The sequence below is a fragment of the Erinaceus europaeus genome, chromosome 12, assembly GCF_950295315.1.
Source record: "Erinaceus europaeus chromosome 12, mEriEur2.1, whole genome shotgun sequence".
Classification (NCBI taxonomy): domain Eukaryota; kingdom Metazoa; phylum Chordata; class Mammalia; order Eulipotyphla; family Erinaceidae; genus Erinaceus; species Erinaceus europaeus.
This window is the reverse complement of record NC_080173.1, coordinates 68,967,279-68,993,803: the sequence shown is the minus strand read 5'-3', so window position 1 is coordinate 68,993,803 and position 26,525 is coordinate 68,967,279. Positions and strand designations below refer to the sequence as shown.

At 44.8% G+C, this 26,525-nt stretch overlaps 1 protein-coding gene across 1 annotated transcript; it reads right to left on the bottom strand.

Moving 5' to 3' along the window:
* On the bottom strand, nt 1–21,408 carry DUSP14 (dual specificity phosphatase 14). Its single transcript, XM_060203929.1, has 3 exons — nt 21,250–21,408; nt 2,739–2,816; nt 1–1,180 (listed from the first exon to the last, which is right to left on the bottom strand). The coding sequence occupies exon 3, from the start codon at nt 1,096–1,098 to the stop codon at nt 502–504; it is 597 nt and encodes a 198-aa protein (XP_060059912.1). The 5' UTR covers nt 1,099–1,180; nt 2,739–2,816; nt 21,250–21,408; the 3' UTR covers nt 1–501.
* Between the last annotated feature and the right edge of the window lie 5,117 nt (nt 21,409–26,525).

Below are 26,525 nucleotides of genomic sequence, written 5' to 3'. Positions count from 1 at the left end.
TATGTTAAGCAGATATATTTATTAAAAATAATGTTAGTATAGTCCTGGGACACATTGATTCCAGGAGTTTTTGCAGATTTCATTATGATTACTTATAACAGCTAAAATAATTGTCTTTAAACTTAAGAGTTGCTAAATAGAAGGGAAATAATAGAAAAATAATAGGTGATTTTTGCACTGGGCTCGTCCTGCACTTACCATTCTGCCAAAAGGCAGGGAATTCAGAACCAAACAGTTTATCAAACTGTTCATGTTGTTAAAAAATGATTAAAAGCCAGTTAGGGATTTCCATAAACACTATTCCAAAATGTTAAATTTTAAAAAATGTTACTAGCAATGTATGCTATCATGTTCCTCCCTCTTTTTCTTAAAATTACATACCCAGTGTAAAAAGCACTTCAGAGGAAAAATCAAAAGTTAACCATTTGGAAAGAAAGGAGCAAAGTCGTGTAGCAGATGCTGGTACTGCTTGAGAGGCTGCTGATTCAGGCTGTGCTGGCATTAAATCCCCCAGTAAGGCATCAGGTGTCGGGATTCTTTCTCATAAACATCTGGTACCACGCCATAAGGTGTCTGTACCATTTTAACTGTTGACTTCCCAAAGAGCTGGCGCTCGTAGTCTATCAGCTGCCTCCAGAAGCCCACATTGGGCCTGATGACGGGCCTTCGGGCCTTCACCCAGTTGTAGGCCTCCAGCAGGCAGACATTGTGGAATTTCATCAGGTAAGCAATGCAGAGTGTGGCCGAGCGACTCACGCCTGCAGCGCAGTGCACCAAGGTGGCCCCATGCTTCCTACTCACGCTGTGGATCTTGTCAGCCACAGTGTCAAAGTAAAGTCCAATGGGAGCATGAGGCATGTCAGCCAGAGGCACTTTAACATATTCAAACTGGGGCCAGTTGAAATTGGGGATCTCAATAGTAGCATTAACAATGCAAGTGATGCCCCGAGCCTGGAGTAGGTGCCGGTTGGAGGCCACACTGCCTCTGCCCAGAAAGAGAGAGGAGGTGATCTGAGCGATGCCTCCTATGTCTCCCTCGGCAATCATCCGAGGGGCCATGAGAGTCCGTGGTAGTGTGCTGTGACCTCTGGAGCTCATGAAGACCGCAGTGATCACACTTGCATTCTTGGGAACAATAGCAGGGAATTTTGTTCTCTCTCACCAAGGAATCCGAAGTTTCCTGCAAAATACAGGTATCTGTCAATACTTGTGGAATGAAAAAGTGAAAGGAATAGGAATTTTCTATTGGGTTCTTTCAAGGATGTAAACAAATTATTTACTACTGACACAGTAAGATGCCAATGAGGAAAATCTATGAAACTCAGCACTCTGGTGACTTGGGGAGAAGTGGGAATACCCTGCCCAACTGGTTCCTGAACAGGACCCTGGGAAGAGTTGTCCTAGGTAATTAGCTAGAAATGAGAAGTTTTGTTTTTTTTTTTTAGTTTTTTTTTATTAATTTTATTTTTACTTATTTATTTTTTATATTTATTCCCTTTTGTTGCCCTTGTTTTATTGTTGTAGTTATTGTTGTTGTTGTTGGATAGGACAGAGAGAAATGGAGAGAGGAGGGGAGAAAGACACCTGCAGACCTGCTTCACCGCCTGTGAAGCGACTCCCCTGCAGGTGGGGAGCCGGGGTTTGAACTGGGATCCTTATGCCGGTCCTTGTGCTTTGCACCACCTGTGCTTAACCCACTGCGCTACAGCCCGACTCCCGAAATGAGAAGTTTTGACCCCTCCTATAAGTGTGATCTTTCATGTACACTCTTGCCACCCGGGTAATCCCTCAGGCTCAGTGCTTGCATTATCAATCTACCGCTCCTGGCGGCCATTTTTTTCCATTGTTGTTGGATAGAGAGAGAATGACACTTGCTCCACCAGGAAATGTGATTTTTTAAATTTAAAAATGTTTTCTTTTGTCACCACCAACCATGCCTCTCCGCTCCAGGTAGAAAGAGAAACATGAGAGACAATTTACCAAATTAAGCACACCCACGCCACTATACAGGAGTTTCATGAGTGGTGGAGCAGTGCAATGGTCTCTCTTGAGTTCTCTAAAAATAGTGGAATCATGTAGTTAAAAAAGGCCCACGGGACAAAGGAAAAGACACAGTACCAAAGCTTCCTCCAGGGAGGTGGTGACTGAACTTAACCTGGGTTGGATGCAACATGAAAGCAAGCATCTTAGCAGCTCTTTATGAGAGTGAATTGGATCACCATAGTTGTTTTTTTTTTTTTCCCCCGAGTGGTGACATCTGAACATTTTGGAAATTTAACTAGCTGTGGGTAACCTGTGCTATTCACACAACCCCAGATAAAGTGATAACTTCCCCTTCCTCAGCCAATTCTAAGATGAAGAATCTGCTTGGCTTTAGAATGTGTAGAAATTCATTGGTTTCTTGAGATTTCTATGTGTGTGCCTCCAAGGTTATCATTGGGGCTCAGTACCTGCACTATGAATCCACTGCTCCTGGATAGGAGAGAGAGAGAGAGATGTCACCTGCCCCCCCACACACACACACACTTAAAAAAAAAAAAAAAAACAGCACAGATCAACTCTGGCTTGTGGTGGTGCCGAGAATTTCAGAGGGTTTCTTGAGATTCTTGATGTACATTCCTCCCACCAGCACAGTCATTGTGCTCAGATACCTACACCTAGCAGAGCAACTTAAAGTGATTTCAGTCAGACAAGATGACCGTTTTCTACTGATAAGCAGCAGTGTGGGAACTACTCACTTGTGAATGAGTCCAGTAGAGTACTGGGGCTGGGTCCTTCCTAGTCAGTACTGTGCTCACAGTGAGCGCAAATCAGATCTGCAGGAAGACAAGGAGGCCAGAATATGTCTAATCAGAAAGTTCAAAAGGATTCCTCTTGGACTTTTCCTCAGTTGAGTTTAACTGAAATAAATCTAGGAAATGTTTTTAGATGCACACTAGAAGATAAGCTCTGGGTCTGACACCAAGGAAATCTCCATGGAACAGAATGAAAAAGCTGACCCAGGTGACTATCACTCACGAGCTACCCCCAAAACAAATGGGCCAGTGAAAAATAAACCTAAATTTTAGGAGAAAATTCTTCACACACGTGCCTTCACTTGATCCGGCAGTGCAGGACACTACAGTTTATACAACAGCTAGGGATCCAGTGTTAACAGTAAGGCTACTGAATGCCAAGCAAAAGAGGTGCTGGTGTTGGAAAAATATGAACTCAGAAAAAAATATGAACTCATCGATTTGTGGAATTCCACAGCTCCTTGTGGACTTTTCTTCAGGTAGCGAGAGGAGGAGCTATCACTGCTTCACAATAAATTTCAATATTCGTTACAGCTTTGCTGAGACATAACTGCCATAGTATAATTCGATGATTTTTATACAAGTATATTCTCAAGACACCATGACCTAAAAATAAAACATCCATGAGCTTTCCACCCTCCTCCCATTCACCTGCTTTTTGTCACTATAGTTCACCATGTGTAGACTTTAGTCTGGCTTTCAATCAGTACCTATTTGGGAAGTTCCTATTTAACTACTAATAGTATACTGAGGAGGAGGACTATGATTCATCCATGCACCTATGATGGGATTTGTTTGCTTCTAGCTTTACTCTGCTGTAATTGGAGTGCCAGCCAGCCTTCGTGTAGACATAGTCTTTCTTTTCTCAAATGCGTATAAGGGATGGGTCAGAGGTTGCAGTCCTCACACTTGAGAGTGAACCATTATCAGCCAGACGGCTTATAAAATGCAGACTATTGGGTCGAGTAGTCTCAAGAATCAGTATTTCCTAGGGGGTGGTACTGACAGATGACAAGTTCCTAAGAAACTGACCTTGTCAAAAAGGAGCTGATGTAACCCCACTGCATGGTACAGCCTTCTTTCTGGGCCTAATGTCAGAGAGCAAGGCTGACAAATAAGGAAATAAATGCATGCGTATCGGCGATGGATGTAAATGGAACTAGAACATTATGTCCTGCAGGAGTCTCATGCCACTTCCAAACAAAGTCACCTTGGTGATAAATACAAAATTAGACCTGGAAGATGCTAATCAAATCTCCATCTAGTTATTGTCTAACGGTCTTAGTTGTGTGGCAAGCCTCCCCACCTTCCTGAAGTGAGTACCCAGACTCACTGATGTTTTCAGCAGACAGGTCTTCATCAAGGGCGTGTAATGGGTGGGACAGAAGCCTGGTGTATTGTGTTAACTATCATTGTTGAGCAGTGGGAAAACAGATTGTGAGTCCTTAGGGAAGATCCAAGTGAGACAGACATGATGCTCTCCTGCTGTTGCTGTGAGCCAGTCTGGAGCCAACAAAACCAGGGACCAATGTGAGGCATCCTGTTTTCTAGCTCAAGTCCACATTCTGCCTGTGTGTGACTATATGTGCATTGCCTTAAAACTACTCGATCACCACCATCCAAAGACAACTTAGAGTAGTAAAGACCTAACAGTGATCTGGGAGGTGGCGCAGTGGATAAAGTATTAGATTAATGCAACCAGTACCACCTCGGCATGTTTCACTTCAGTGTGTGTCCAGAGACGTCAGGCACGGAATGTCAACTTTCCAGCTTCATTACTCTGCCACCAAGTTTCAGATGCTATCATGATGCCAGCCTTGGCAGACAACTTCTCCAGAGCCCTACCCCACTCGGGAAAGACAGGCTGGGAGTATGGATCGACCTGCAATGCCCATGTTCAGTGGGGAAGCAATTACAGAAGCCAGACCCTCCACCTTCTGCATCCCACAATGACCCTGGGTCCATACTCCCAGAGGGATAAAGAACAGGAAAGCTTTCAAGGGGTGGGATACTGAACTCTAGTGGTGGAAACTGTACCCCTCTTATCCTATGGTCTTGTCAGTGTTTCCGTTTTATAAATAAAATTTTAAAAAATGGAAAAAAAGCATTAGATTCTCAAATATGAGATCCCAAGTTTACTCCCTGGCAGCACATGTACCAGAATGATGTCTGGCTCTCTCTCTCCCCTATCTTTCTCGTGAATAAGTAAATAAAATCTTTAAAAAAAAAAAAAAAAAAAAAGACCTTAACCAGTCTGCTGTGCTATTCCAGTTTCTCCTATTGCCTAGAATGAGGAAATAAGGGCACAGGGTAGCACACCATTCAGGATACAGAAGAACCCTCCTGCTAGCAGAAGGAACATCCCACCATAGACACAGAAGGCCTAATAATAGCACAGCTTAGTAAATGTGCACTGACAGAGAAAGGAGATCTATTAGCAGAGTGAAAGACTGACCCACATTTGAAGGATCAAATTGCAAGGTGCAGTCTCACTGCAGCAGCACACTGGTCTCTGGGGTGGGGAAGACCAAAGGGAACTTCAAGAATGTCTCTGTCCATGGTGTTAATTCACCCTTCCAAACTGCTTCAGCAGTTGTATTTAGTTCTTGCAAGGAAAAGGTGCTTCCCTGGCCAGGGAGATGAAAGATAGAAAAGAGAATCTTATTTTATTTTTGAGAGAGAGTGTGCACAAGAGTGCAGAGCACTGCTCAGCTCTGGTTTATGGTGGTACGGGGGATTCAACCTAGGACTTTGGAGCCCCAGGCATGAGAGTCTGTTTGCATAGCCATTATGCTATCTCCCCTGCGCCCAGAAAAGAGAATCTTAAGTGCACAAGTGCAAAGGACCCTGGTTCGAGCCCCTGGCTCCGTACCTACAGAGGGGTTGCTTCACAAGCAGTGGAGCAGATGTCTTTCCCCTCCTCTCTCAATTTCTCTATCCTGTCCAACAAAATTAAAGTTTTTTTTTTTTTACCAGAGCACTGATCAGCTCTGGTTTACGGTGGTGCAGGGGATTGAACCTGGGACTTAGCTTCGAAGCCTCAGGCATGACAGTCTGTTTGCATAATCATTATGCGATCTACCCCTGACAAGAAAGAAATCTTAAACCAACCCCAGATATGTATCAAGTTCTAAGAAATGTGGTTGGTTTTTGACAGAGACAGGGAAAGACACCATAGCACCTAGACTGAACTTATGACAAAGCTGATAAGCTTTTTGAAGGCTCTAGAAAAAATTCATCAGAGATGACATGGTTTCTTTCAGTGATAAACATCAAAGTTTTAAACAAAATGCAGTATTACTGTCTGCCCAATTACCCTAAAATCTCAGTAGACTATTAACTGATTGCTTTAGCCCTGGGGAGTTCCTTGAATTTGGGCACCAGCCTCCTGGTTAGCCTCAGAATTGCTACCTGGAGTCACATTCAATTTAGGGTATCCACTGTGGTACTTTTTTCTTTATTCCCGAACTACAAGAAATAACGGCTAGAATCAGCAGCTAGAGAACTGAAATTCTATCTACTGCTTTCCCCCTCCTATTGAATAAGGTCCTAAAAGAGGACCGTGTAAAATGATCTTATGTATTTTTAGCTTTAGAAACTTCAGGAGGCCAGTAGCTACTGGAGACCTATATTTTTTTAGTATCTGAAAAATGGAGGCGGGCCAGGCAGTGGCGAACCGAGCTGAGCACACACATTACACCATGCACAAGGAACCAGGCTTGAGCCCCCGCTTGGGAGTGGGGACTCTTCACGAGTGGTGAAGCGGGTCTGCAGGTATCTCTCCCCCAGCCCCTCAATTTGTCTGTCCTAATAAAAATAGAAAGTAGAAAAATGGCCAGCAGGCGCAATGAGTTGGTAGATTTTTAAAAAATCATCTAAAAAGCCTATAGCTACATTTTATCTTTCACTAAAAATTTTCATACACACAGTCATCTGAGACTGCATTGTAGTAGCTTTTTTCTCTCTCACCAATTTTCATTTAATAAAGTCTTGTTACCAGAACACCATTCAGCTCTGCTATTAGTGCCAGGGATCTAAGCTGGGAAACTCTCAAATTCAAATACCACCACTGCTCATATCCTCAGTCCTAATTTTCAGTATTAAATCAGAAATGTCTTCAGTTGGGGAGAGTTAAAATACCTGCTCTAAGAAACAGCAGCCTGGGTGCCAGAGAGATTGCTCACCATGCCTGCAACTCAGGGCTGAGTCCCAACACCACATAGGTGGTGTTATGGCCTGGAGATGTTATGGAAAAGTGGCCTGGAAGGTTAACCTTGAGCATACTGATAGCCCCAGTTCCACCAAAATAAACACAGCTGAGAAGGTGCCACAATAGTCGAGTGCTTGATTTACAAGCTTGAGTTCCTGAGTCCAATTCCCAATGCAACATATGCCATAGTTTTCTCATGAAGTAAATCTTTTTTTTTATATTTTATTTTATTTATTTATTCCCTTTTGTTGCCCTTGTTGTTTTATTGTTGTAGTTATTATTGATGTCGTTGTTGTTGGATAGGACAGAGAGAAATGGAGAGAGGAGGGGAAGACAGAGAGGAGGAGAGAAAGACAGACACCTGCAGACCTGCTTCACCACCTGTGAAGGGACCTGCCTGCAGGTGGGGAGCCGGGGGCTCAAACTGGGATCCTGACGCCGGTCCTTGAGCTTAGCGCCACCTGGGCTTAACCCGTTGTGCTACAGCCCGACTCCCGAAGTAAATCTTATAAGCAAAAAAATGTGTCATGGTCTAGGAAGTGGCTCAGTGTATAAAGTGATGGCCTTTTTAAGTGTAATGTCTGGCAATGTATGTACTCGACTAATGTTCTGTCTCCTGTCTCTTTCATTAACAGACCTTTAAAAATCAGTGTAATCTTTCAGAAAAAGGGGGGAGTCAGGAGGTAGTACAGTAGGTTAAGCACTTGTGGTGCAAAGCGCAAGGACTAGCACAAGGATCCTGGTTCGAGCCCCCGGCTCCCCACCTTCAGGGGAGTTGCTTCATAAGTGGTGAAGCAGGTCTGCAGGTGTCTATCTTTCTCTCCCCCCATCCTCCCCTCCTCTCTCCATTTCTCTATCCTGTCCAACGATGACAACAATAATAACTACAACAATAAAACAAGGGCAACAAAAGGGAATGAAATATTTTTTAAAAGTCTTAAATAAAAAAAGGGGTGGTGTGGTGGCACACCTGGTTGAGTGTACATGTTCCAATGTGCAAGGACCCAGGTTTGAGGCCCTGGTCCCCACCTGCAGGGGAAAGCTTTGCAAGTGGTGAAGCGGTGCTACAGGTGCCACTCTCTCCCCAACCCCCATCTTGATTTCTGGCTGTCTGCATCCAAAAAATAAAGATAATAAAAGACTCATAGACTCCTACACTAGAAACAGAATGAGAAGGGACAAGAGACTATCGACAGCTATAAGAGGTGAAGGTAAATATGTATGAGTACCATGGGGTAATCTTTTCACATGTGGTGTTTGAGTTTTAAACTTGATTCTCACCCACCTCAGTGTTTAAATTACTCAATATAGTCTTTCATGTCAGGTGTTCAATACTAAGTGTTATTGGAGAATGCTGGCAGAATGTATTTGTCACAGATAGCCTAAAACAAAATCTTTCATCCATATGACCTTAAAATGTGACTGTAATGCTTCTCCCATCAAAGAATGGGTGGATACCCCCTCTCTCACTGAACCTGGAGACGAACACCTTTGAGACAAACTCAGCTCAAAGAGTACAGGATTCTGAAACTATCCTTCCAAGAATAGATTACAAACATGTCACAGACTTCAGCTTTGTTCTCGGAGCCCAATTACCATGTGGTGAAGAAATCCAATAGTTACACTTGGTCTGGTGACAGCACAATGGTTATGCAAGAGTCTTATGCCTGAGGTACCAAAGGTCCCAGGCTCAATTCCCAGCACCACTATAAGCTAAAGCTGAGCGGTACTCTGATAAAAAATAAAATGTTGGGAGTCGGGCTGTAGCGCAGCGGGTTAAGCGCAGGTGGCGCAAAGCGCAAGGACCTGCGTAAGGTTCCCGGTTCGAGCCCCCAGCTCCCCACCTGCAGGGGAGTCGCTTCACAAGCGGTGAAGCAGGTCTGCAGGTGTCTGTCCTTCTCTCCCCCTCTCTCCATTTCTCTCTGTCCTATCCAACAACGATGACATCAATAACTACAACAATGAAACAACAAGGGCAACAAAAGGGAATCAATAAAATAAATTTAAAAATTTTTTTAAAAATAAAATAAAATGTTTAAAAAGAAACACAAGGGGGAGGGAGGGTTAGGTGGGAGTGCACGTGATATAGTACACAAGGACCTGGGTTTAAGCCCCCAGTCCCCACTTGCAGGGGGAAAGCTTCATAAGTGGTGCAGTGCTACAGGTGTCTCTGTCTCTCTCCCTATCTCCCCCTTCCTCTCAATTTCTGGCTGTCTCCATCCAATAAATAAATAGATAATTTTAAACAAATTAAAAGGGCAGGTGTAGATAGCATGATGGTTATGTAAATATATTCTTATGCCTGAGGCTCCAAAGTCCCAGATTCAATCCCCTGCACCACCATAAGCCAGAGCTAAGCAGTGCTCTGGTAAAAGAAAAAAAAAAGAACAAAGGTAAGTTTCTCACTATGTAAGATCCAAATTCCCAACTTAAAGGAATTTGTGAGCAAAAATCAGTTTTTATACCACTGAAGTTTAGAGTGGTTGGCTATAGTGAAATAATAACTAGAGCAAATTGCGTTACCTAGAATAAGACATAACCCTGTGCTAGGTTTTGGTCATCTTAAAGAGATGATACACACACACACCCACTATTGGCTAATGAGAGACTAACATAAAGCAAATGAGTTGTATAAACGGTGCCATAGCAATGCACAGAAGACAACAGCAAAGCTGAGCAAAACAGTCAGTGGTGCTGAAAACTGAACAGCTGCATGGGGAGGAGGTGTCTGCTATCCTGCATTTTCTCTGATCCACTGTTGAAATGTGCCACCATTTGGGGCTGGAAGGTGGCACACCTGGCTGAGCACACATTACCAAGTGCAGGACATGGATTCAAGCCCCTAGTCTCCACCCGCATGAGGAAAGCTTTATGAGTGGTGAAACAGTGCTGCAGGTGTCTTTCTTTCCCTTCCTCAATTCCAAAGGCAGGAAAGATAAAAGGAAATAGAAAATTTAAAAAAGGGGAAATAATCACCAGGAGTTGGGGATTCGTTGAAGGCACTAAGCCCCAGTGATAATCCTGGTGGCAAAAACAAACAAAAAAAAATTGCTGCCATATTTGCCCTTCAAGAACCTATGGTGGGTGGTCCAGATGGTGGTGCAGTGGAGAAAGCGCTGGATTCTCGACCATGAGTTCAATGCCTGGCAGCACATGCACCAGAGTGATGTCCAGTTCTTTCTCTCCTCCTATCTTTCTTATGAATAAATTCTTAAGAAAAGAAAGAAAGAGAAAGAGAGAAAGAGAGAAAGAAAGAGAAAGAAAGAGAGAAAGGAAGAGAGAAGGAAAGAAAGAAAGAAAGAAAGAAAGAAAGAAAGAAAGAAAGAAAGAAAGAAAGAAAGAAAGAAAGAACCTATGGTGGGATGGGGGAGATATAATGGTTATGCAAAAAGCCTTTTGAGCCGGAGGCACCAAAGAACCCAAGGTCCATCTCCAGCACCATCACAACACTAAGCTGAGCAATGAATGCTCTGGGGGAAGGAGAAAAAGACTATGTAGTCAGGCTCTGCAGCTTAACAAGATCCAGGGTGATCCGTAAACAGTAAAGTGAGGAGCACTGCTGGCGTTAATCCGCCTCATTCTGTCCCAATAGACTTGCTAAAGCAAACCTGACGGCCTCTTTTGTATAAATATGAACACAATCTCTCATGGATCTGTATCAGCTCTCATGATTCCCAGATGTGGAGTCAGAGGTAAAGGGAGATTAAGAGGCTTTCCCAACTCTACATAGAAAGCAATCCTTGGGAGTCGAGCAGTAGTGCAGTGGGTTAAGTGCAGGTGGCACAAAGCACAGGACCGACATAAGGATTCCAGTTCGAGCCCCTGGATCCCCACCTGCAGGGGAGTCGCTTCACAGGCGGTGAAGCAGGTCTGCAGGTGTCTTATCTTTCTCTCCCCGTCTTCCCCTCCTCTCTCCATCCTATCTAACAACGATGACATCAATGGTGAAGCAGGTCTGCAGGTGTCTATCTTTCTCTCCCCGTCTTCCCCTCCTCTCTCCATCCTATCTAACAACGATGACATCAATAACAACAACAATAAAACAACAAGGGCAATAAAAGGGAATAAAGTTTTTAAAAAAAACTTAAAAAAAAAAGAAAGTAATCCTTTTGAGACCAGAACACACAGATCTCTGTGGTCCTTAATCATAAAATCCAACCACAACAGAACAACTACCTAAAGCCTATCAAAATGTACATTTCATAGAGGAATAAAATAAAGTCAACAGAGAAAGAAGGGAATTAAATACAAAGCTTGGGTCTGAGGAGATAGCGTAATGCAAATAACTTTCATGTCTGAGGCTCTGAATTAGCAGGTTTAATCCCCAGCACCACCATAAGCCAAAATTGAGTAGTGCTCTGGAAAGAGAAAAAGAAAGAAAGGAAAGAGAGAAAGAGAAAGAGAAAGAAAGAAAGAAAGAAAGAAAGAAAGAAAGAAAGAGGCAGGGGCCCTGAGGTAAGTGAGCAACTTTACTACCATATACCAGGTTCAAGCCCCCCAACCACCACAGGGGAGTACCTGCAGGGAGGTGCTCACAAAGCTTCAGGAGAGGTGTGTAGTGATGTTTCAGTAACTGTCTCTCATCCTCTAATTAAAAAAAAAAAACATTGGGAGCATGGACTTGTACAAGGTACCAAGCCCAAGCCATAACTGCTGACAAAAAAAATTTAGTAAGATCAGACATAGTGTGCTTTAATGATTATCTGGATATTAATCTTTAAAAACTCAAACTGCTCAGTGGTTATGAGATGATCTTTTGGTATTAAATTATCTGACAGTGTTGCAGGAGATGGTACAGTGGATAAAGCATTTTGAACTCTCAAGCATGAGGTCCTTAAGATCAATCCCCAACAGCACATATACCAGACTGATGACTAGTTTTTTCTCTCTCTCCTCCTCTCTCATTAATTAATAACAAAAAAAAAATTTTTTTTAAGTATTTGATAAGTGGTCTGGGAGGTGGCACAGTAGATAAACTGGAGATTTCAACCCTAACAACACACATGCCAGAGTGATGCTCTGGTTCTTTCATCCTCATAATTCTTTTTTTTAAATATTTATTCCCTTTTGTTGCCCTTGTTTTATTGTTGTAGTTATCATTATTGTCATCATTGTTGGATAGGACAGAGAGAAATGGAGAGAGGAGGGAAGACAGAGGGAGAGAGAGAGAGACACCTGCAGACCTGCTTCACCTCCTGTGAAGCGACTCCCTTGCAGGTGGGGAGCCGGGGGTTCTAACCGGGATCCTTGTGCCAGTCCTTGCACTTTGCACCACCTGCGCTTAACTGCTATGCTACCGCCCGGCTCCATTCTCATAATTCTTTAGTGACTAGAAAAGTGGTGCAGTGGGCAAGATGTTGGGCTTACAAGGGTGAAGTTCCAAATTCAACGCCAGCATCACAAGTCAGTATTGCTCTGATTCTCTCCCCTTCCTCTCTCAAATAAATAAAAAGGAATCTTTGGGCCAGCCAGTGGCTCACCTGGTAAAGCTCCCATCATCATGAACAAGGACCCAGATTCAAGCCCCCAGTCCACACCTACAGGAGGAAGCTTCACAAAGCAGTGCTGCAGGTATTTTTACCTCCCCCATCTCCACTCAATTTCTGTCTCTATCACAAGTAAATCTTTAAAATATAAGGTACCAGGTTCAATACCTAGCACTACCATAAACCAGAGCTGAGCAGTGCTCTGGTTAAAAAAAAAAAAAAAAAAAAAAGCAAAATGGGGGGCTAGGCAGTTGTGCAGCGGGTTAAGTACAAGGACCGGCTCAAAGATCCCAGTTCGAGCCCCCGGCTCCCCACCTGCAGGGGGTCACTTCACAGGAGGTGAAGCAAGTCTGCAGGTGTCTGTCTTTCTCTCCCCGTCTTCCCCTCCTCTCTCCATTTCTCTCTGTCCTAGCTAATAACAATGACATCAATAACAACAACAATAAAACAAGGGCAACAAAAGGGAAAATAAATAAATATTTTTTTAAAAAAGCATAACGAAACAAAGAATATGCTTGCTAAAGTCCACAAACAATTTTAAATTTGTGTAGGGGCAACTGGGAACCAATCTGTACCACAACCTCTATAAATCATATTTTTGAAGTCTTTACAAAGTTGTAAAAATTCAATTTTCTTATTTGGGCAGATGGCACAATAATAGAGTACAGGAATCAGATTTATGAGGCCCAAGATTAATCCCCACCAAATACGCTAGAATGAAGGTCTGGCTCCCTTAGTAGATAAACCTCTTAAAAATGTAAATATGGGGAGTCAGGCGGTAGCGCAGCAGGTTAAGTGCACGTGGCCCAAAGTGCAAGGACCAGTGTAAGGGTCCCGGTTCAAGCCCAGGCTCCCCACCTGCAGGGGAGTTGCTTCACAGGTGAAGCAGGTCTGCAGGTGTCTCTCTCCCCGTCTTCCCTTCCTCTCTCCATTCCTCTCTGTCCTATATAACAACAACAATAATTATTACAATAATAAAACAAGGGAAATAAAAGGGAATAAATAATAAATTTAAAAAGTAATAAAATTACAACAAATGGTTGTTGACTCAAGGTCCCCTCTAGGCTGTGAGCTGCACCTGGCAGTGCTTTTACATGGCAGCCGACCTAATAGTCAACGTGGTGGGAGAACTTGATAAAAACACCAATATTAACACAATGGTTAAATTATCAGAATTCTTTATTTATTCCCTTTTGTTGCCCTTGTTTTTATTGTTGTAGTCATTCTTGTTGTCCTCGTTGTTGGATAGGACAGAGAGAAATGGAGAGAGGAGGGGAAGACAGAGGGGGGAGAGAAAGACAGACACCTGCAGACCTGCTTCACCACTTGTGAAGGGACTCCCCTGCAAGTGGAGAGCCGGGGGCTTGAACCGGGTTCCTTACACCGGTCCTTGCGCTTTGCGTCATGTGCGCTTAACCCACTGCGCTACCTCCCGACTCTATCAGAATTCTTGATTACAAATCCTGATTTATGTGCTGGCAGGTGCCCCTCCCCAGAGGTCTTTGCCCCCAGGCTTCTTCACGTCTTCAACCAAGCTCACCTTAAATTGTCTCTCTTCCAGGCAGGAAGTACTCGTACTAGCAGGCCCTCATTGCAACGTAAATATATATTTTAAAATATTTATTCTTTTTTGTTGCCCTTGTTGTTTTATTGTTGTAGTTATTACTGTTGTTATTGATGTCGTCGTTGTTGGATAGGACAAAGAGAAATGGAGAGAGGAGGAGAAGACAGAGTGGGGGAGAGAAAGACAGACACCTGCAGACCTGCTTCAACGCCTGTGAACCAACTAAATTGCAGGTGGGGAGCCAGCGGCTCAAACCGGGATTCTTTTAATTTTTTTTATTCCCTTTTGTTGCCCTTGTTTTATTGTTGTAGTTATTATTGATGTCGTCGTTGTTGGATAGGACAGAGAAAAAGAGAGAGGAAGGGAAGACAGAGAGGGGGGAGAGAAGGATAGACACCTGCAGACCTGCTTCACCACTTGTGAAGTGACCTCCCTGCAGGTAGGGAGCTGGGGCTCGAACTGGGGTCCTTATGCCGGTCCTTGCGCTTTGCGCCACCTGAGCTTAACCTGCTGTGCTACAGTCCCACACCCCGAACCCGGATTCTTATGCTGGTCTTTGCGCCTTGTGCCACGTGCGCTTAACCTCTGCGCTATCCCCCAACTCCCTGCAACATAAATATTTGTAGTCAATTTTGGTGGTGTGTGTGCCATGGAACTATATACACTGTAATCTCACAATCTGGTAACAAATTATCAGTAACAAATTAAAAAATATGGGAGTCGGGTGGTAATGCAGGGCAAAGCACAAGAACCGGCCTAAGGACCCCAGTTCCAGCCGCGGCTCCCCACCTTCAGGGGGGTCACTTCACAAACTGTGAAGCAGGTCTGCAGGTGTCTTTCTCTTCCCTCTGTCTTCCCCTCCTCTCTCCATTTCTCTCTGTCCTATCCAACAATGATGACATTAGTAACAACAACAACAACTACAATAATAAAACAAGGGCAACAAAGGGCATAAGTAAATATTAAAAGAAATTAAAATATATATCTGTAATCAGCTGAAACTAATAAAGTTTTTGTCTGGGGGCCAGGCAGGGGCACACCTGGTTAAGTGCTCACATTACAGTGTACAAGAACCCAGGTTCAAGCCCCCATCCACAGCTGCAGGGGGGAGGGGAAAGCTTCACAAGTGGTGAGGCAGGGCTGCAGATGTCTGTCCCTTTCTATCTCCCCCTCCCTCTCAAATTCTGTCTCTATCCAGTAATAAATACTTTAAAAATAAACCTTAGAAATTACTATGGGGGGGGCCGGGTGGTGGCGTACCTGGTTGAGTGCATGTATTACAATGCTCAAAGACCCGGGTTCAAGCACTCAGTCCCCACCTGCAGGGGGAAAGCTTTACGAGTGGTGAAGCAGGGCTGCAGGTGTCTCTCAGTCTCTCTCCCTCTCTATCACCCCCCTCCCTCTTGATTTCTGGCTGTCTCTATCCAATAAATAATGATAATAATAAATACATTTTTAAAATAAAAAATAACTTAAAAAATTACTATGGGGAGTCGGGCGGTAGCCCAGCGGGTTAAGCACATGTGGCATGAAGCGCAGAGACCAAGGATCCCGGTTCCAGCACCAGGCTCCCCACCTGCAGGGGAGTCACTTCACAGGCGGTGAAGCCGGTCTGCAAGTGTCTTAACTTTATCTCCCCCTTTGTCTTCCCCTCCTCTCTCCATTTCTCTCTGTCCTATCAGCCATGACTATAACAATAAAATAAGGGAAACAAAAGGGAATAAATATTTTAAAAATTAAAAAAAAGAGAAACTATACAAAATTCAAAATCTTCATTAATTATTGTGATAATTAACAGAAATGTGTACCCTAGACTGGCATGTTCTCAGAAATGACACTCCTTAACTATTTGCTTCCCATCCCTCGCCCCATTTTTTCCTGATTTTAAACATTTGGTTTGAATGGCAAAGAAAATTCTCAGGGGGAGTCGGGCGGTGGAGCAGTGGGTTAAGCGCAGGTGGCGCAAAGCGCAAGGACCGGCGTAAGGATCCGGGTTCCGGCCCCCGGTTCCCCACCTGCAGGGGAGTCGCTTCACGGGTGGCGAAGCAGGTCTGCAGGTGTCTATCTTTCTCTCCCCCCTCTGTCTTCCCCTCCTCTCTCCATTTCTCTCTGTTCTATCCAATAACAACCACATCAATAACAACAACAATAATAACTACAACAACAATAAAAAAAAGACAACAAGGGCAACAAAAGGGAAAATAAATAAATTAATTAAATTTAAAAAAAAAAAAGAAAATTCTCAGGACTGACTGGCTGGTGGCACACCTGGTTGAATGCACAGGCTACAGTGCTCAAGGACCCCGGTGAGAGCCCCCAGTCCTCACCAGCAGGGGGAAGGCTTTACAAGTGGTGAAGCAGCGTACTACCCAAGTGAGCTATTTTGCCTGCCCAATTATTTTATTTAGCTTATTTAAGTTGAGAGCTAGTTTGGAGTTTCTAGAAGGGGAGCACAGCTACTCCTATACCCTCGAGAAAAGAAAGGCTGTCCTCTTCAACCATTATTGGTGAGAGTGTGTGTCTGTGTATAAGAGACATGGGAAGGGGGAAAAATGGAGAGGCCATTTAGGACAGTTGCTAAATTGTTATATTCAGGTACTTGAATGCTTTCAATGTGTCTAATATTATCAGCTGTAAGTTTGTTTCTATCTTTAGAGCAGAATGTTCTACAAACTTACAGCTGATAATATGCATGTACAAACTATTGTATTTACTGTTGAATGTAAAACATTAATTCCTCAATAAAGAAATTTAAGGTTCAAGCCCCCAGCTCCCCACCTGCAGGGGAGTCGCTTCACAGGTAGTGAAGCAGGTCTGCAGGTGTCTTTCTCTCCCCCTGTCTTCCCCTCCTCTCTCCATTTCTCTCTGTCCTATCTAACAACAACAACAATAACTACAACAACAATGAAAAACAACAAGAGCAACAAAAGGGAAAATAAATATTAAAAAAAAATTTAAAAAAAAAAAAGAAATTAAAAAAAAAAATCAACAACAAAAATGTCTACATCAAATATTATTTTTTTATTTTTAGAACCTAACAATTCTAGCCAACAGGAAGAAAGAACATTGTCTTGCTCTCTGAATGTCACTATTAGCCTGTCAGCTTTATGAGGTCAAGGACTTTGACTCTTATACCAATATTCAGAAAAATACCTTAGCATGGCAATAGGTCTCAGCAAATTTTTAACATATAAACCCACAAAATCTTGATGTCAATTTTATTATTATTATTTTTTAGCTATCTATTTGAGACAGCCAGAAATCGAGGGGGAGGGAGAGATACAGAGGGAGAGAGACAGAGACACGCACAACACTGCTTCCCCACTCACAAAGCTTTCCCCCTGCAGGTGGGGACCAGGGGCTTGAACCTGGGTCCTTGCACATAGTAATATGTGTGTTCAACTAGGTGCACCACCACCCAGTCCCTCAATTTTGTTTTAACTCATGTCTTCCAAAATTACTGATCTGAATGAGCTATGTCCATATCAATACTTCTGCTTGTTTCCACTCCAGCAAAGGTTTCATAAATCACTAAAGCTATCACCTTAAATGTTGGATCTGTAACTTTATACCCAGACTTTGTTGCTTTAGCAACAGTAAATACCTTCCTGTTCCTTTCATGGCTCCATATAAACAAAAGATGAGTTACACTAGTGGTTCTAGACTTTTTTTTTTAATAAGGGTTATTGCTGGGTCTTAGTACCTGCACTAGTATTCCACTGCTCCCAATGGCTTCCCCACCTCGTTTTCCCCCCCCTTTTTTGATAGAGGGTAGGAAACAAATAGGGAAAAGACTAGAAGTAGGGAGGGAGGGAAAGGGAGAAAGACACCTCAAGTATTTGTCTATTGTCTTGAGAAATTAATATCAAGGTTCTTAAACTTTCCAGGGTTGGATGGTGGCACACCTGGTAGAGATCACACATTACAGTGTTCAAGCTGGATTCAAGTCCCAAGTCCCCACCTACGGGGGAGAAGCTTTACAAGCGGTGAAACAAAGCTGCAGGTGTCTCTCCCTCTCCTTCAATTTGTTTCCGAAATAAATCAATCTTTACCATCAATTATACTTAAAGTGCTGTCACCTGTTTTTTGTGTTTGGTTTGCCTACAGGGTTTTCACGAGGTTTGCAAAAGACCCTTTTCTTTAATGAAAGAGAAGAGAGGCACAGGACCAGGTGGTGGCACACTTGGTTGACTGTACTTGTTATAATGCACAAGGACCCAGGTTCAAGCCCCCTGGTCCCTACCTTCAGGGGGAAAGCTTAATGAAGGGTGAAGCAGAGCTACAGCTGTCTCCCCCTCTCTATCTGCCCCTTCGCACTTGGTTTCTGGCTATTTATTCTATCCAATAAATAAATATAATAAAAATATAAAAAAAAAGACACACCACCCCACTGGGGATTCTGACATAGGTCCTTGAGATCATAGTGTACATTTTTTTTTTCATAGTGTACATTTTTAAATATTTTATTTATTAATTAATGAGAGAGATAGGAAACAAAAAGAACCAGATATCACTGTTACATGTGCTGCTGAGGATGAAATCAGGACCTCATGCTTGAGTATCCAGCGCCTTATCCACTCACTGTGCCACTTCTCGGACCACAAGATTACAGTGTACACGTTACCAAAATTTCCTGTCACTAGTTCTAGACAGAAAGCTAAATCTCTAAGAACAGGACCAATTCTTATCTTTTTTTTCTATATTTTATAATTTCAGCTGAAAAAAATCAGTGGAAATCACAAAAATGCTTTTAAAAAGTCTAAAAGGATACACACAAACTGATCTAAAAAAAAATGAAGTGGGGCAGGGGTAGACAGCATAATGATTATGGAAACAGCCTCTCATGTCTGAGGCTCTGAAGCCCCAGGTTCAAGCCCCATAAACGAGACCTGAGCAGTGCTCTGGTAAAAAAAAAAAAAAGTGTGGGAGATTAGATCAAAGTTACCAAGCCTGAGGCTCTAAAAGTCCCAGGTTCAATCTCCCACACACACCACCATAATAAACCATAGTTAAGCAGTGCTCTGGTTAAAAAAAAAAAAAAAAAAAAAAGCAAAGCAGTTGCTTTGGGGAACAGTGTTCAAAAGAAGACTTTAACCTTGTTTGTAAATTTTAAATATCTTACACAGAGAATGATTTTAATATTTCTCATGAATATAGAGAGAAAAAAGCATGTTAAAATCCACCTTGCTTCAAAGTAAAATTCCAACTGCAATAGAATCCCCCAAACAGATCCTTCCCTAACAGCAACCTTAAAAAAATAAAATTTAAAAAAGTCTGGGCTGGGGAGATGGGGAGATAGTATAGTGATTATGCAAAAGGATTTTCATACCGGGGTACCAAAGGTCCCAGGTTCAATCCCCAAGCACCACCATAAGCCCGGGCTAAGCAGCGCTGGGGGGATGGGGGAAGTTCTACGTTTTAAAGCGATTTCCTGACCTGATACTGTGTACACAGCCTATGCTGTACAACACAAGACACTTAATCTGTTAAGGACTAGCACAGAAATCAAATCTGCATCCCATCAATACGAGAGATTTCAAATGAGAAAACTCAGCATGGATACGTCGACAATGACGTTGAGAAGACTTGGGAATGAAGGAAACTGTCTCCTGCTTTATGGGGGTCGGGGGGGGGGGGAGCCAAAAATATCAAGCAACTACCTCTCCTCCCCCAAGGGTCAGATGAGTCAGAGCTGGAGGCAGGAACAGGCCCATGTGTCACGCCGCCGGTGCGGTGCGGGGCTCCTTCCTACCTTCACCCAACCACCCCCTCTCTCCCCACCCAGAGGTCCGGGTTCCCTGCCATGGCGAAATCTCAGGTGTCCCTGGCAAAGAAGAGGCAGCTATTCATTCTGGGGTGTGTGTGTGGGGGTGCAGGGTCATTACCTGCATGCCTACGGGGAACCCAAGAAGGGGGGGGGGTGGTTTATGAGTCTCCTAACAAGGAACAATCAGCAAATGCATCTGGAGGGAGTGGAGCTTCCAGACAGGCTCGCACGACTTTGCAGAAAACAGCAGCTTTGTTTCCCCGAGTGAGTTTCGAGAGCAGCTGCAAGGCGGCCGCTGTCGCCCGCCCGCCCGGGGCCGCTGACTTTTTTTTTTTTCATGGTTTCTGCAGATTCTGGGTAGGAATCATAGGCAATCCTGGGTTCAAGTGTGTGTGTGTGATCCCTTAAAGCACTTAAAGATGATCAGGACTGGGCTCCTAACCTCCGGGTTTTTGTTTTTTTTAATCTGTAAAATGGAACGGTTATCCATCCGCCCTCCCTTATAAAACTACAAAATCAACAGCCTAGAGCTAGTTCACACACGCTCGATGCTGGATGGAAAAGAAAAAAAAAAAAGTACAAGGTGGTTTAAAAGGGAGGGGGGAACCCCTAACAACAGGAGAAACTGCACTTGGAAGTCACTCCTCCTCCTCCCCGGGGCCTCCGGGATGCCGGTAACCATAACAGGGGCCGGTACCCCGGGCAACATCACTTGAGGCGGCGACTGCTCGCAACTCCTCTCACACGCGAAGACAACTCAACTTTGCTTTTGGAGTGGAGGGAGTCGGGAGAGAGAGAGAGAGAGAGAGAGAGAGAGAGAGAGAGAGAGAGTGTGTGAGAGTGTGTGTGTGTGTGTGAGTGTGTGTGTGAGAGAGTGTGTGAGTGTGTGTGTGTGTGTGTGTGTGAGTGTGTGAGTGTGTGTGTGTGTGAGAGAGAGAGTGTGTGAGAGTGTGAGTGTGTGTGTGTGTGTGTGTGTTTCTCTTCAGATGCTGATAATAATAATCAGACACTTGAGCCCCGCGCACACCGCTCCACCGCGGGAAGCTCGCGGCGTCGCTGCTGGCGCGCCGCCCTCGGGGAGACGCAGAGCCGCGCGGACTCCGGCGGCGGCGGGGCGGCCGGGCCGGCGGCGCAGGGACGCGGGCGAGAGGCGGGGAGGGGCGCGCAGCCCGGGATGCTCGCGGGGACGCCCGGGCGCGGGGGCCGGGGTGCGGGGCACAGCGGGGCGGCCGCGGGGGTGCGCGCCGAGAGTCCGTCTGTGAGGAGGGGGCGCCGCGGAGGCCCGAACTTCTGCCCTCCGCGCCGCCCCCAGGAGCAGGTGGGGACGCCCGCACAAAGTTGCCAGACGCGAGCCTCACGCGGGGCCGTCGCCCCGCCCACAGCCTGACCCAAGTACCGCGTCCCACCCGCGCCCGCAGGACCCTTACCGGCTGTGTCTGGCTGGGTCCGGCCGGGTCCGGCTGGCTACCGGGGCTCCGTCCTCTAGCGCAGCTCGCGGCTTCTGCGGGCTGGAAGCCGCGCGCGCCCCTCCTTCTGCTCTCCGCCCGCGCCCGGGGCGGGCCGTGCGCACGCTCCCTGCGCCCCGCAGCCTCTCCCGAGGGGGGCGCTCGCGGCGGGGGGCGGGGCCGGCGGGCGGGGCGCGTGCGCACTGAGTCTTCCGCCCCGGGCGCTGCGTCCGGGCTGGCGACCTCAAACTCCCGCGGCCGGTGTCGGTGCGCTGGCGCCGGCGTCCTCCGCCACCTCCGCTTCCGCGGCCCACCAGTTACTCTTTTATGCACCCGACCGGGGCGTCTTTCTGCAAGCCGCGGTTGGGGCGGGAGTGTAGGGATAACGTGGACGGGTGCTTTCTGGATGCGAGATTGTTAAAAGACAAAAAAAAAGTGATGCAAATAGAGAAGGTGTGAAGACGACTGCACTTAGTGACTAGTCACCGCCTCTCAGCCCATGCACTCCCCGCATGGGAGGAAGAGCCCTGCAGCTGGGACCCAAGAGCGAAGAAAGATAAATCTCAGGGCAACTGGCAGACGACTGCTGCTTGGGCGGGAATAGGCAGGTTTTCGGGTAACTTGTGGGAGACTATTGACCGGCCCCACAGAGCACAAGTGCATCGGAGTCTGCGGCCCGGCCCCGCAGCGCCTCCCAGGTGGGCGGGCCGCGCGGGCTCCTCTGTGGCTTCTTTGCTACGTCACTGGGGGTGTTTTTTTTTTTTTTTTCCTTTTTTTCCATAGCACTGCTCAGTTATGACTTATGGTTGTGCGGGGAGGGGGTGCGGGGGAGTGTTGAATTCGGAGCCTCAGGCTAGAGTCTCTTTGCATAAGCATTATGCTATCTACTCCCACACTTGGGTTCTTTTTTATTTTTAATTATCTTTATTGGCTAGAGACAGCCGGAAATCGAGAGAGATGGGGGAGAGACACTTGCAGCACTGCTTCACTTGCAAAGCTTTCCCCCTCCAGGTGGGGGAGGAGGGGCTCGAACCTGGGACCTTGTGCACTGTACCGTGCGCTCAGCCAGGTGCGCCACCACCCAGCCCGTAGGTGTCTTTTAATCTAGATTTCGACCATCTATAACACGAATAGATGCAAAACGGACTCGCCCCCGCCCCCAGCCCCGCAGGCAAGGAGTCTTATAAATGGCTTCCACGAGGCTGCCCCTGCGGTGAGTCAGGCACCCGAGTGTCCTGACTCCACGCCCAGCTCCTGACTCACCAGACCTACCTAGCTCCTCACCGTTGTAAATCTTTGGCACCTGAACTGCTCAATTGACAATTGAAATGAGGAGTGCTGGGCTGTGAAGGAGAGGTCGGAGAGAGGGGTGCAAGCCGCAGTATCTTCCTTCTTTCTTTCTTTCTTTCTTTCTTTCCTTTCTTTCTTTCTTTCTTTCTTTCTTTCTTTCTTTCTTTCTTTCTTTCTTTCTTTCTTTCTTTCTTTCTTTCTTTCTTTCTTTCTTTCTGTTCTTCCTTATCCTCAGACCTGATTCTTGAATCATCCTGTGGGCGCAGGAATGTCTAAACTGTTCTATCCGCGTCCCAGACAAAAATATAACACCAGAGGCACTTTAATGATAATCATAATCTTAGGGTAGCAGAAGAGGACTCGGATGGTGCAATTCCTTCTCGCCTTCATAAAGACAGAATTTAAGATTAAGCAAAATTAACTTTTCCGTGAAAGACGAACGCAAAATAAAACTGTAGGAGTCAACTCTTGCCTGGGAAAGGCATCTTCCCAGCAGGAAATTGCTCCACCATCAATTCATCTACTGTCTTATTTTTAACATGCCAATATCAAAATAGCACAGTCTCTAATAGGAACGATTTTATGCCGCTTTCATTTCTTTCTCTCCCTCTCTTGCCCCCCCCCCCCCCCCCCGCCCCTTTCCCTCAGTCTATTCAATGACTCAGCAACTCAAATAGATGCATCCCTCTTTGGATGCAGGCTTGTTGTAGAGAAAAGTTTCCCCAAACAGCCTGAGGTGGTGACAAGGAACTGGGCTATTTTGTTGTTGATGATGTTAATTATAAAGCTCACCATAAAAAAAAAAAAGTCCTAGGGAGTCGGGCAGTAACGCTGCGGATTAAGTGCACGTGGCACAAAGTGCAAGGACCGGGTTCAAGGCCCCTGCTCGGCTCCCCACCTGCAGGGGAGTAGTTTCTCAGGCGGTGAAGCAGGTCTTCAGGTGTCTCTCTGTCTCTCTTCTTCTCTATGACCCCTTTCTCTCAATTTCTCTCTGTCTCTATCCAATAACAAATAAATAAATTTTTTTAAAATGGCTATAAAAAAAGTCCTATGGGGGCCAGGTGTTGGCGCACCTGGTTGAGCGCACATGTTACAGTGTGCAAGGACCCAGTTTCGAGCCCCTGGTGCCCACATGCAGGGGGAAAAGCTTCACAAGTGGTGAAGCAGTGCTGCAGGTGTCTCTCTGTCTCACTCCCTCTCTATCACCCCCTTCCCTCTCAATTTTTGACTGTCTCTATCCAACAGATAAAGATTTTTTTTTTTTAAATTTTTTAAAGTCCTATATACTGGATTCAGTAAAAAGATCTTGAGGTGGGGCCCGGTGGTGGCACACCTGGTTAAGCACACACATTACAGTGCACAAGAACCCAGGTTCAGCCACCTGCAGGGGTAAAAATATCTAGAGATTAAGGAAAGTAGGAAGAAGTGGTTAAATCAGTAAGACTACACACATGCCTCAGGATAGGGAGGTGCTTTATATATTTATAGAATGAGGACATGAGGAATTCTAAATGCCTCTACAAAAAAAAAAAAAAAAAAAAAACTTGAAGGTATCACCTTCTAGACAGTGCTGCCTAACAGAACTTTATGTGAGGGAAGTGTTTTGCATCTGCATTATCCATTAGCTCCATGTGGATTTGGAGCACTTGAAACAGGGTATGTTCAATTATTTTATTTTATTTAAATAGCTACATGAGGATAGTAACTGGTTACCTTACTAAACAGGATAAGCATGTATTATCTCTATTTACTTATTGGATAGAGACAGCCAGAAATTGAGAGGGAAAGGTATGCTAGAGGGGAAGAGAGTGAGAGAGACACCTGCAGCACGGCCTCAACACACATAAAGCTTTCCCCTTGCAGGTGGGGGGTGGGGTCTTGAACCTGGGTCCTTGAGCATTGTAATGTGTGCTCAATCAATCAGGTGTGTCACCACCTGGCACTGCAGGATTTTTCAAATTTATTTATTTTAGGTTAACTATTTCAGATGTAGAAGCATCTTAAAGGCTGTCAGCTACAAAAGTATGATTTGTCTGTACACATTTCATTCATTTTTTTTTTCCTCCAGGGTTATTGCCGGGGCTCAGTGCCTGCACCACGAATCCACTGCTCCTGGAGACCATTTTGTCCCCTTTTGTTGCCCTTGTTTTATCATTGTTGTGGTTATTATTATTGTTTTTGTTGTTGCTGTCGTTGGATAGGACAGAGAGAAATCAAGAGAGGAGGGGAGATAGAGAGGGGGACAGAAAGACACCTGCAGACCTGCTTCACCGCCTGTGAAGCGCCTCCTCTGAAGGTGGGGAGCCAGGGGCTTGAACCTGGATCCTTATGCCTGTCCTTACGCTTCGCACCACTCGCTTAACACGCGCTACCGCCCACCTCCTACACACTTCATTCTATGACAGAAATTTGTCTAAGGGTTGTGCTACTTCATAAGTTGTAAGACAGTGGCTTATGTAAAGGTCAAATTTATTTAATCACCAATAGGGTTATTGCTGGGGTTTGGTGTTGGCACTAAGAATCCACCGCTTCAGGTGGCCATTTTTCCTTTCCTTTTTTTTCTTTTTTCATTCTAATTTTTTAAAATATTTATTTTCCCTTTTGTTGCCCTTGTTTTATTGTTGTTGTTATTGATGTCGCCGTTGTTGGATAGGACAGAGAGAAATGGAGAGAGGAGGGGAAGACGGGGGCGGGGGGAGAGAAAGAGAGACATCTGCAGACCTGCTTCAGGCGACTCCCCTGCAGGTGGGGAGGCAGGAGCTCCAACCGGGATCCTTAAGCCAGTCCTTGTGCTTTGCGCCACCTGCGCTTAACCAGCTGCATTACCGCCAGACTCCCTCCTTCTAATTTTTTTTATTAGATAGGACAGAGAGAAGTTAAAAGAGAATGGGGAGATAGAGGGAGAGAAAGACACCTGCAGACCTGTTTCACTGCTTGTATCTTATCGTGGTGTTGGGGATTGAACCTGAGACCTCAGGGCCTCAGACATGGAAGTCTTTCTAGTAACCATTATGCTGTCTCCCTAGCCCCATTGGAAGGTTTTTATATTCCTCGTAAATCTTATCTTTCATTAATGACTGTCTCATTGCCAAAAAGAAAAGGGAAAAAAGATGGGAAGCATCACTTACAAGGTTATTATTTTACAAAAACAATAACAGGAATCTTTCTGGTCTTTTGTATATGCATGACTTTTAGTTCTACTTACAGATATGATCATAATTGTGCACGTACTCTTATGACTTCATATTTCCTGAGCTAGACATTATATAAGGGAATAGCACAACATATCGAGTATAACTAGGTCATTCATTATCTCTGAAAGTTTCCATCCCAATTCAAGCCTGGGGCTGTGATAATGATGCCCAGTGGTGAGAATTCCAACATAAACAGTACCTCTGGAAAACACACATCTACCTGTTTCAACACTTGTTCTGTGTCTTTCAGACTTTAGTGTCTCTCAGTGTGAACTGTGTGGTACAAGAATATCATGTGCTTGTTTACATCTGGAGGTAGTTAAAAATATTAATGGTTTGGTGGGAAGGAAAGGAAGTGCCAGGTGTGTTATATACTTTATCCTATTAAATGCATCAAATCTAGTCAGGTAGGTATTATCAATCATACTCTAGACACTTGAGAAACTTGCCTTAGGGTGTATTATTAAGTAGCAGAACAAAGATTAGCATGTAGGTCTTCCCAATACACTTGGCAGGTTAAAAAAAAATTTACCTATGTAAAGCCATTAATAAACCCAATCCCTTTCTCTCTTTATTTCTTCCTTTCTTTCTTTCTTTCTTTAGAAGAGTACTGCTCAGCTCTGGTTTAAGGGGGGGGGGTACAGTGGACTTTAGAGCCTCAAGCATGAGAGTCTCTTTACATAATCATTATGTTATCTACTCCCACCTATTTGTATATTAAAAAAATATTTTGGATAGAGGGAATCGGGCGGTAATGCAGTGGGTTAAGCGCAC

What these genes read in the sequence shown, in the direction of transcription:
- DUSP14 (XM_060203929.1), bottom strand. Translation starts at nt 1,098, where the DNA reads ATGAGCTCCAGAGGTCACAGCACACTACCACGGACTCTCATGGCCCCT.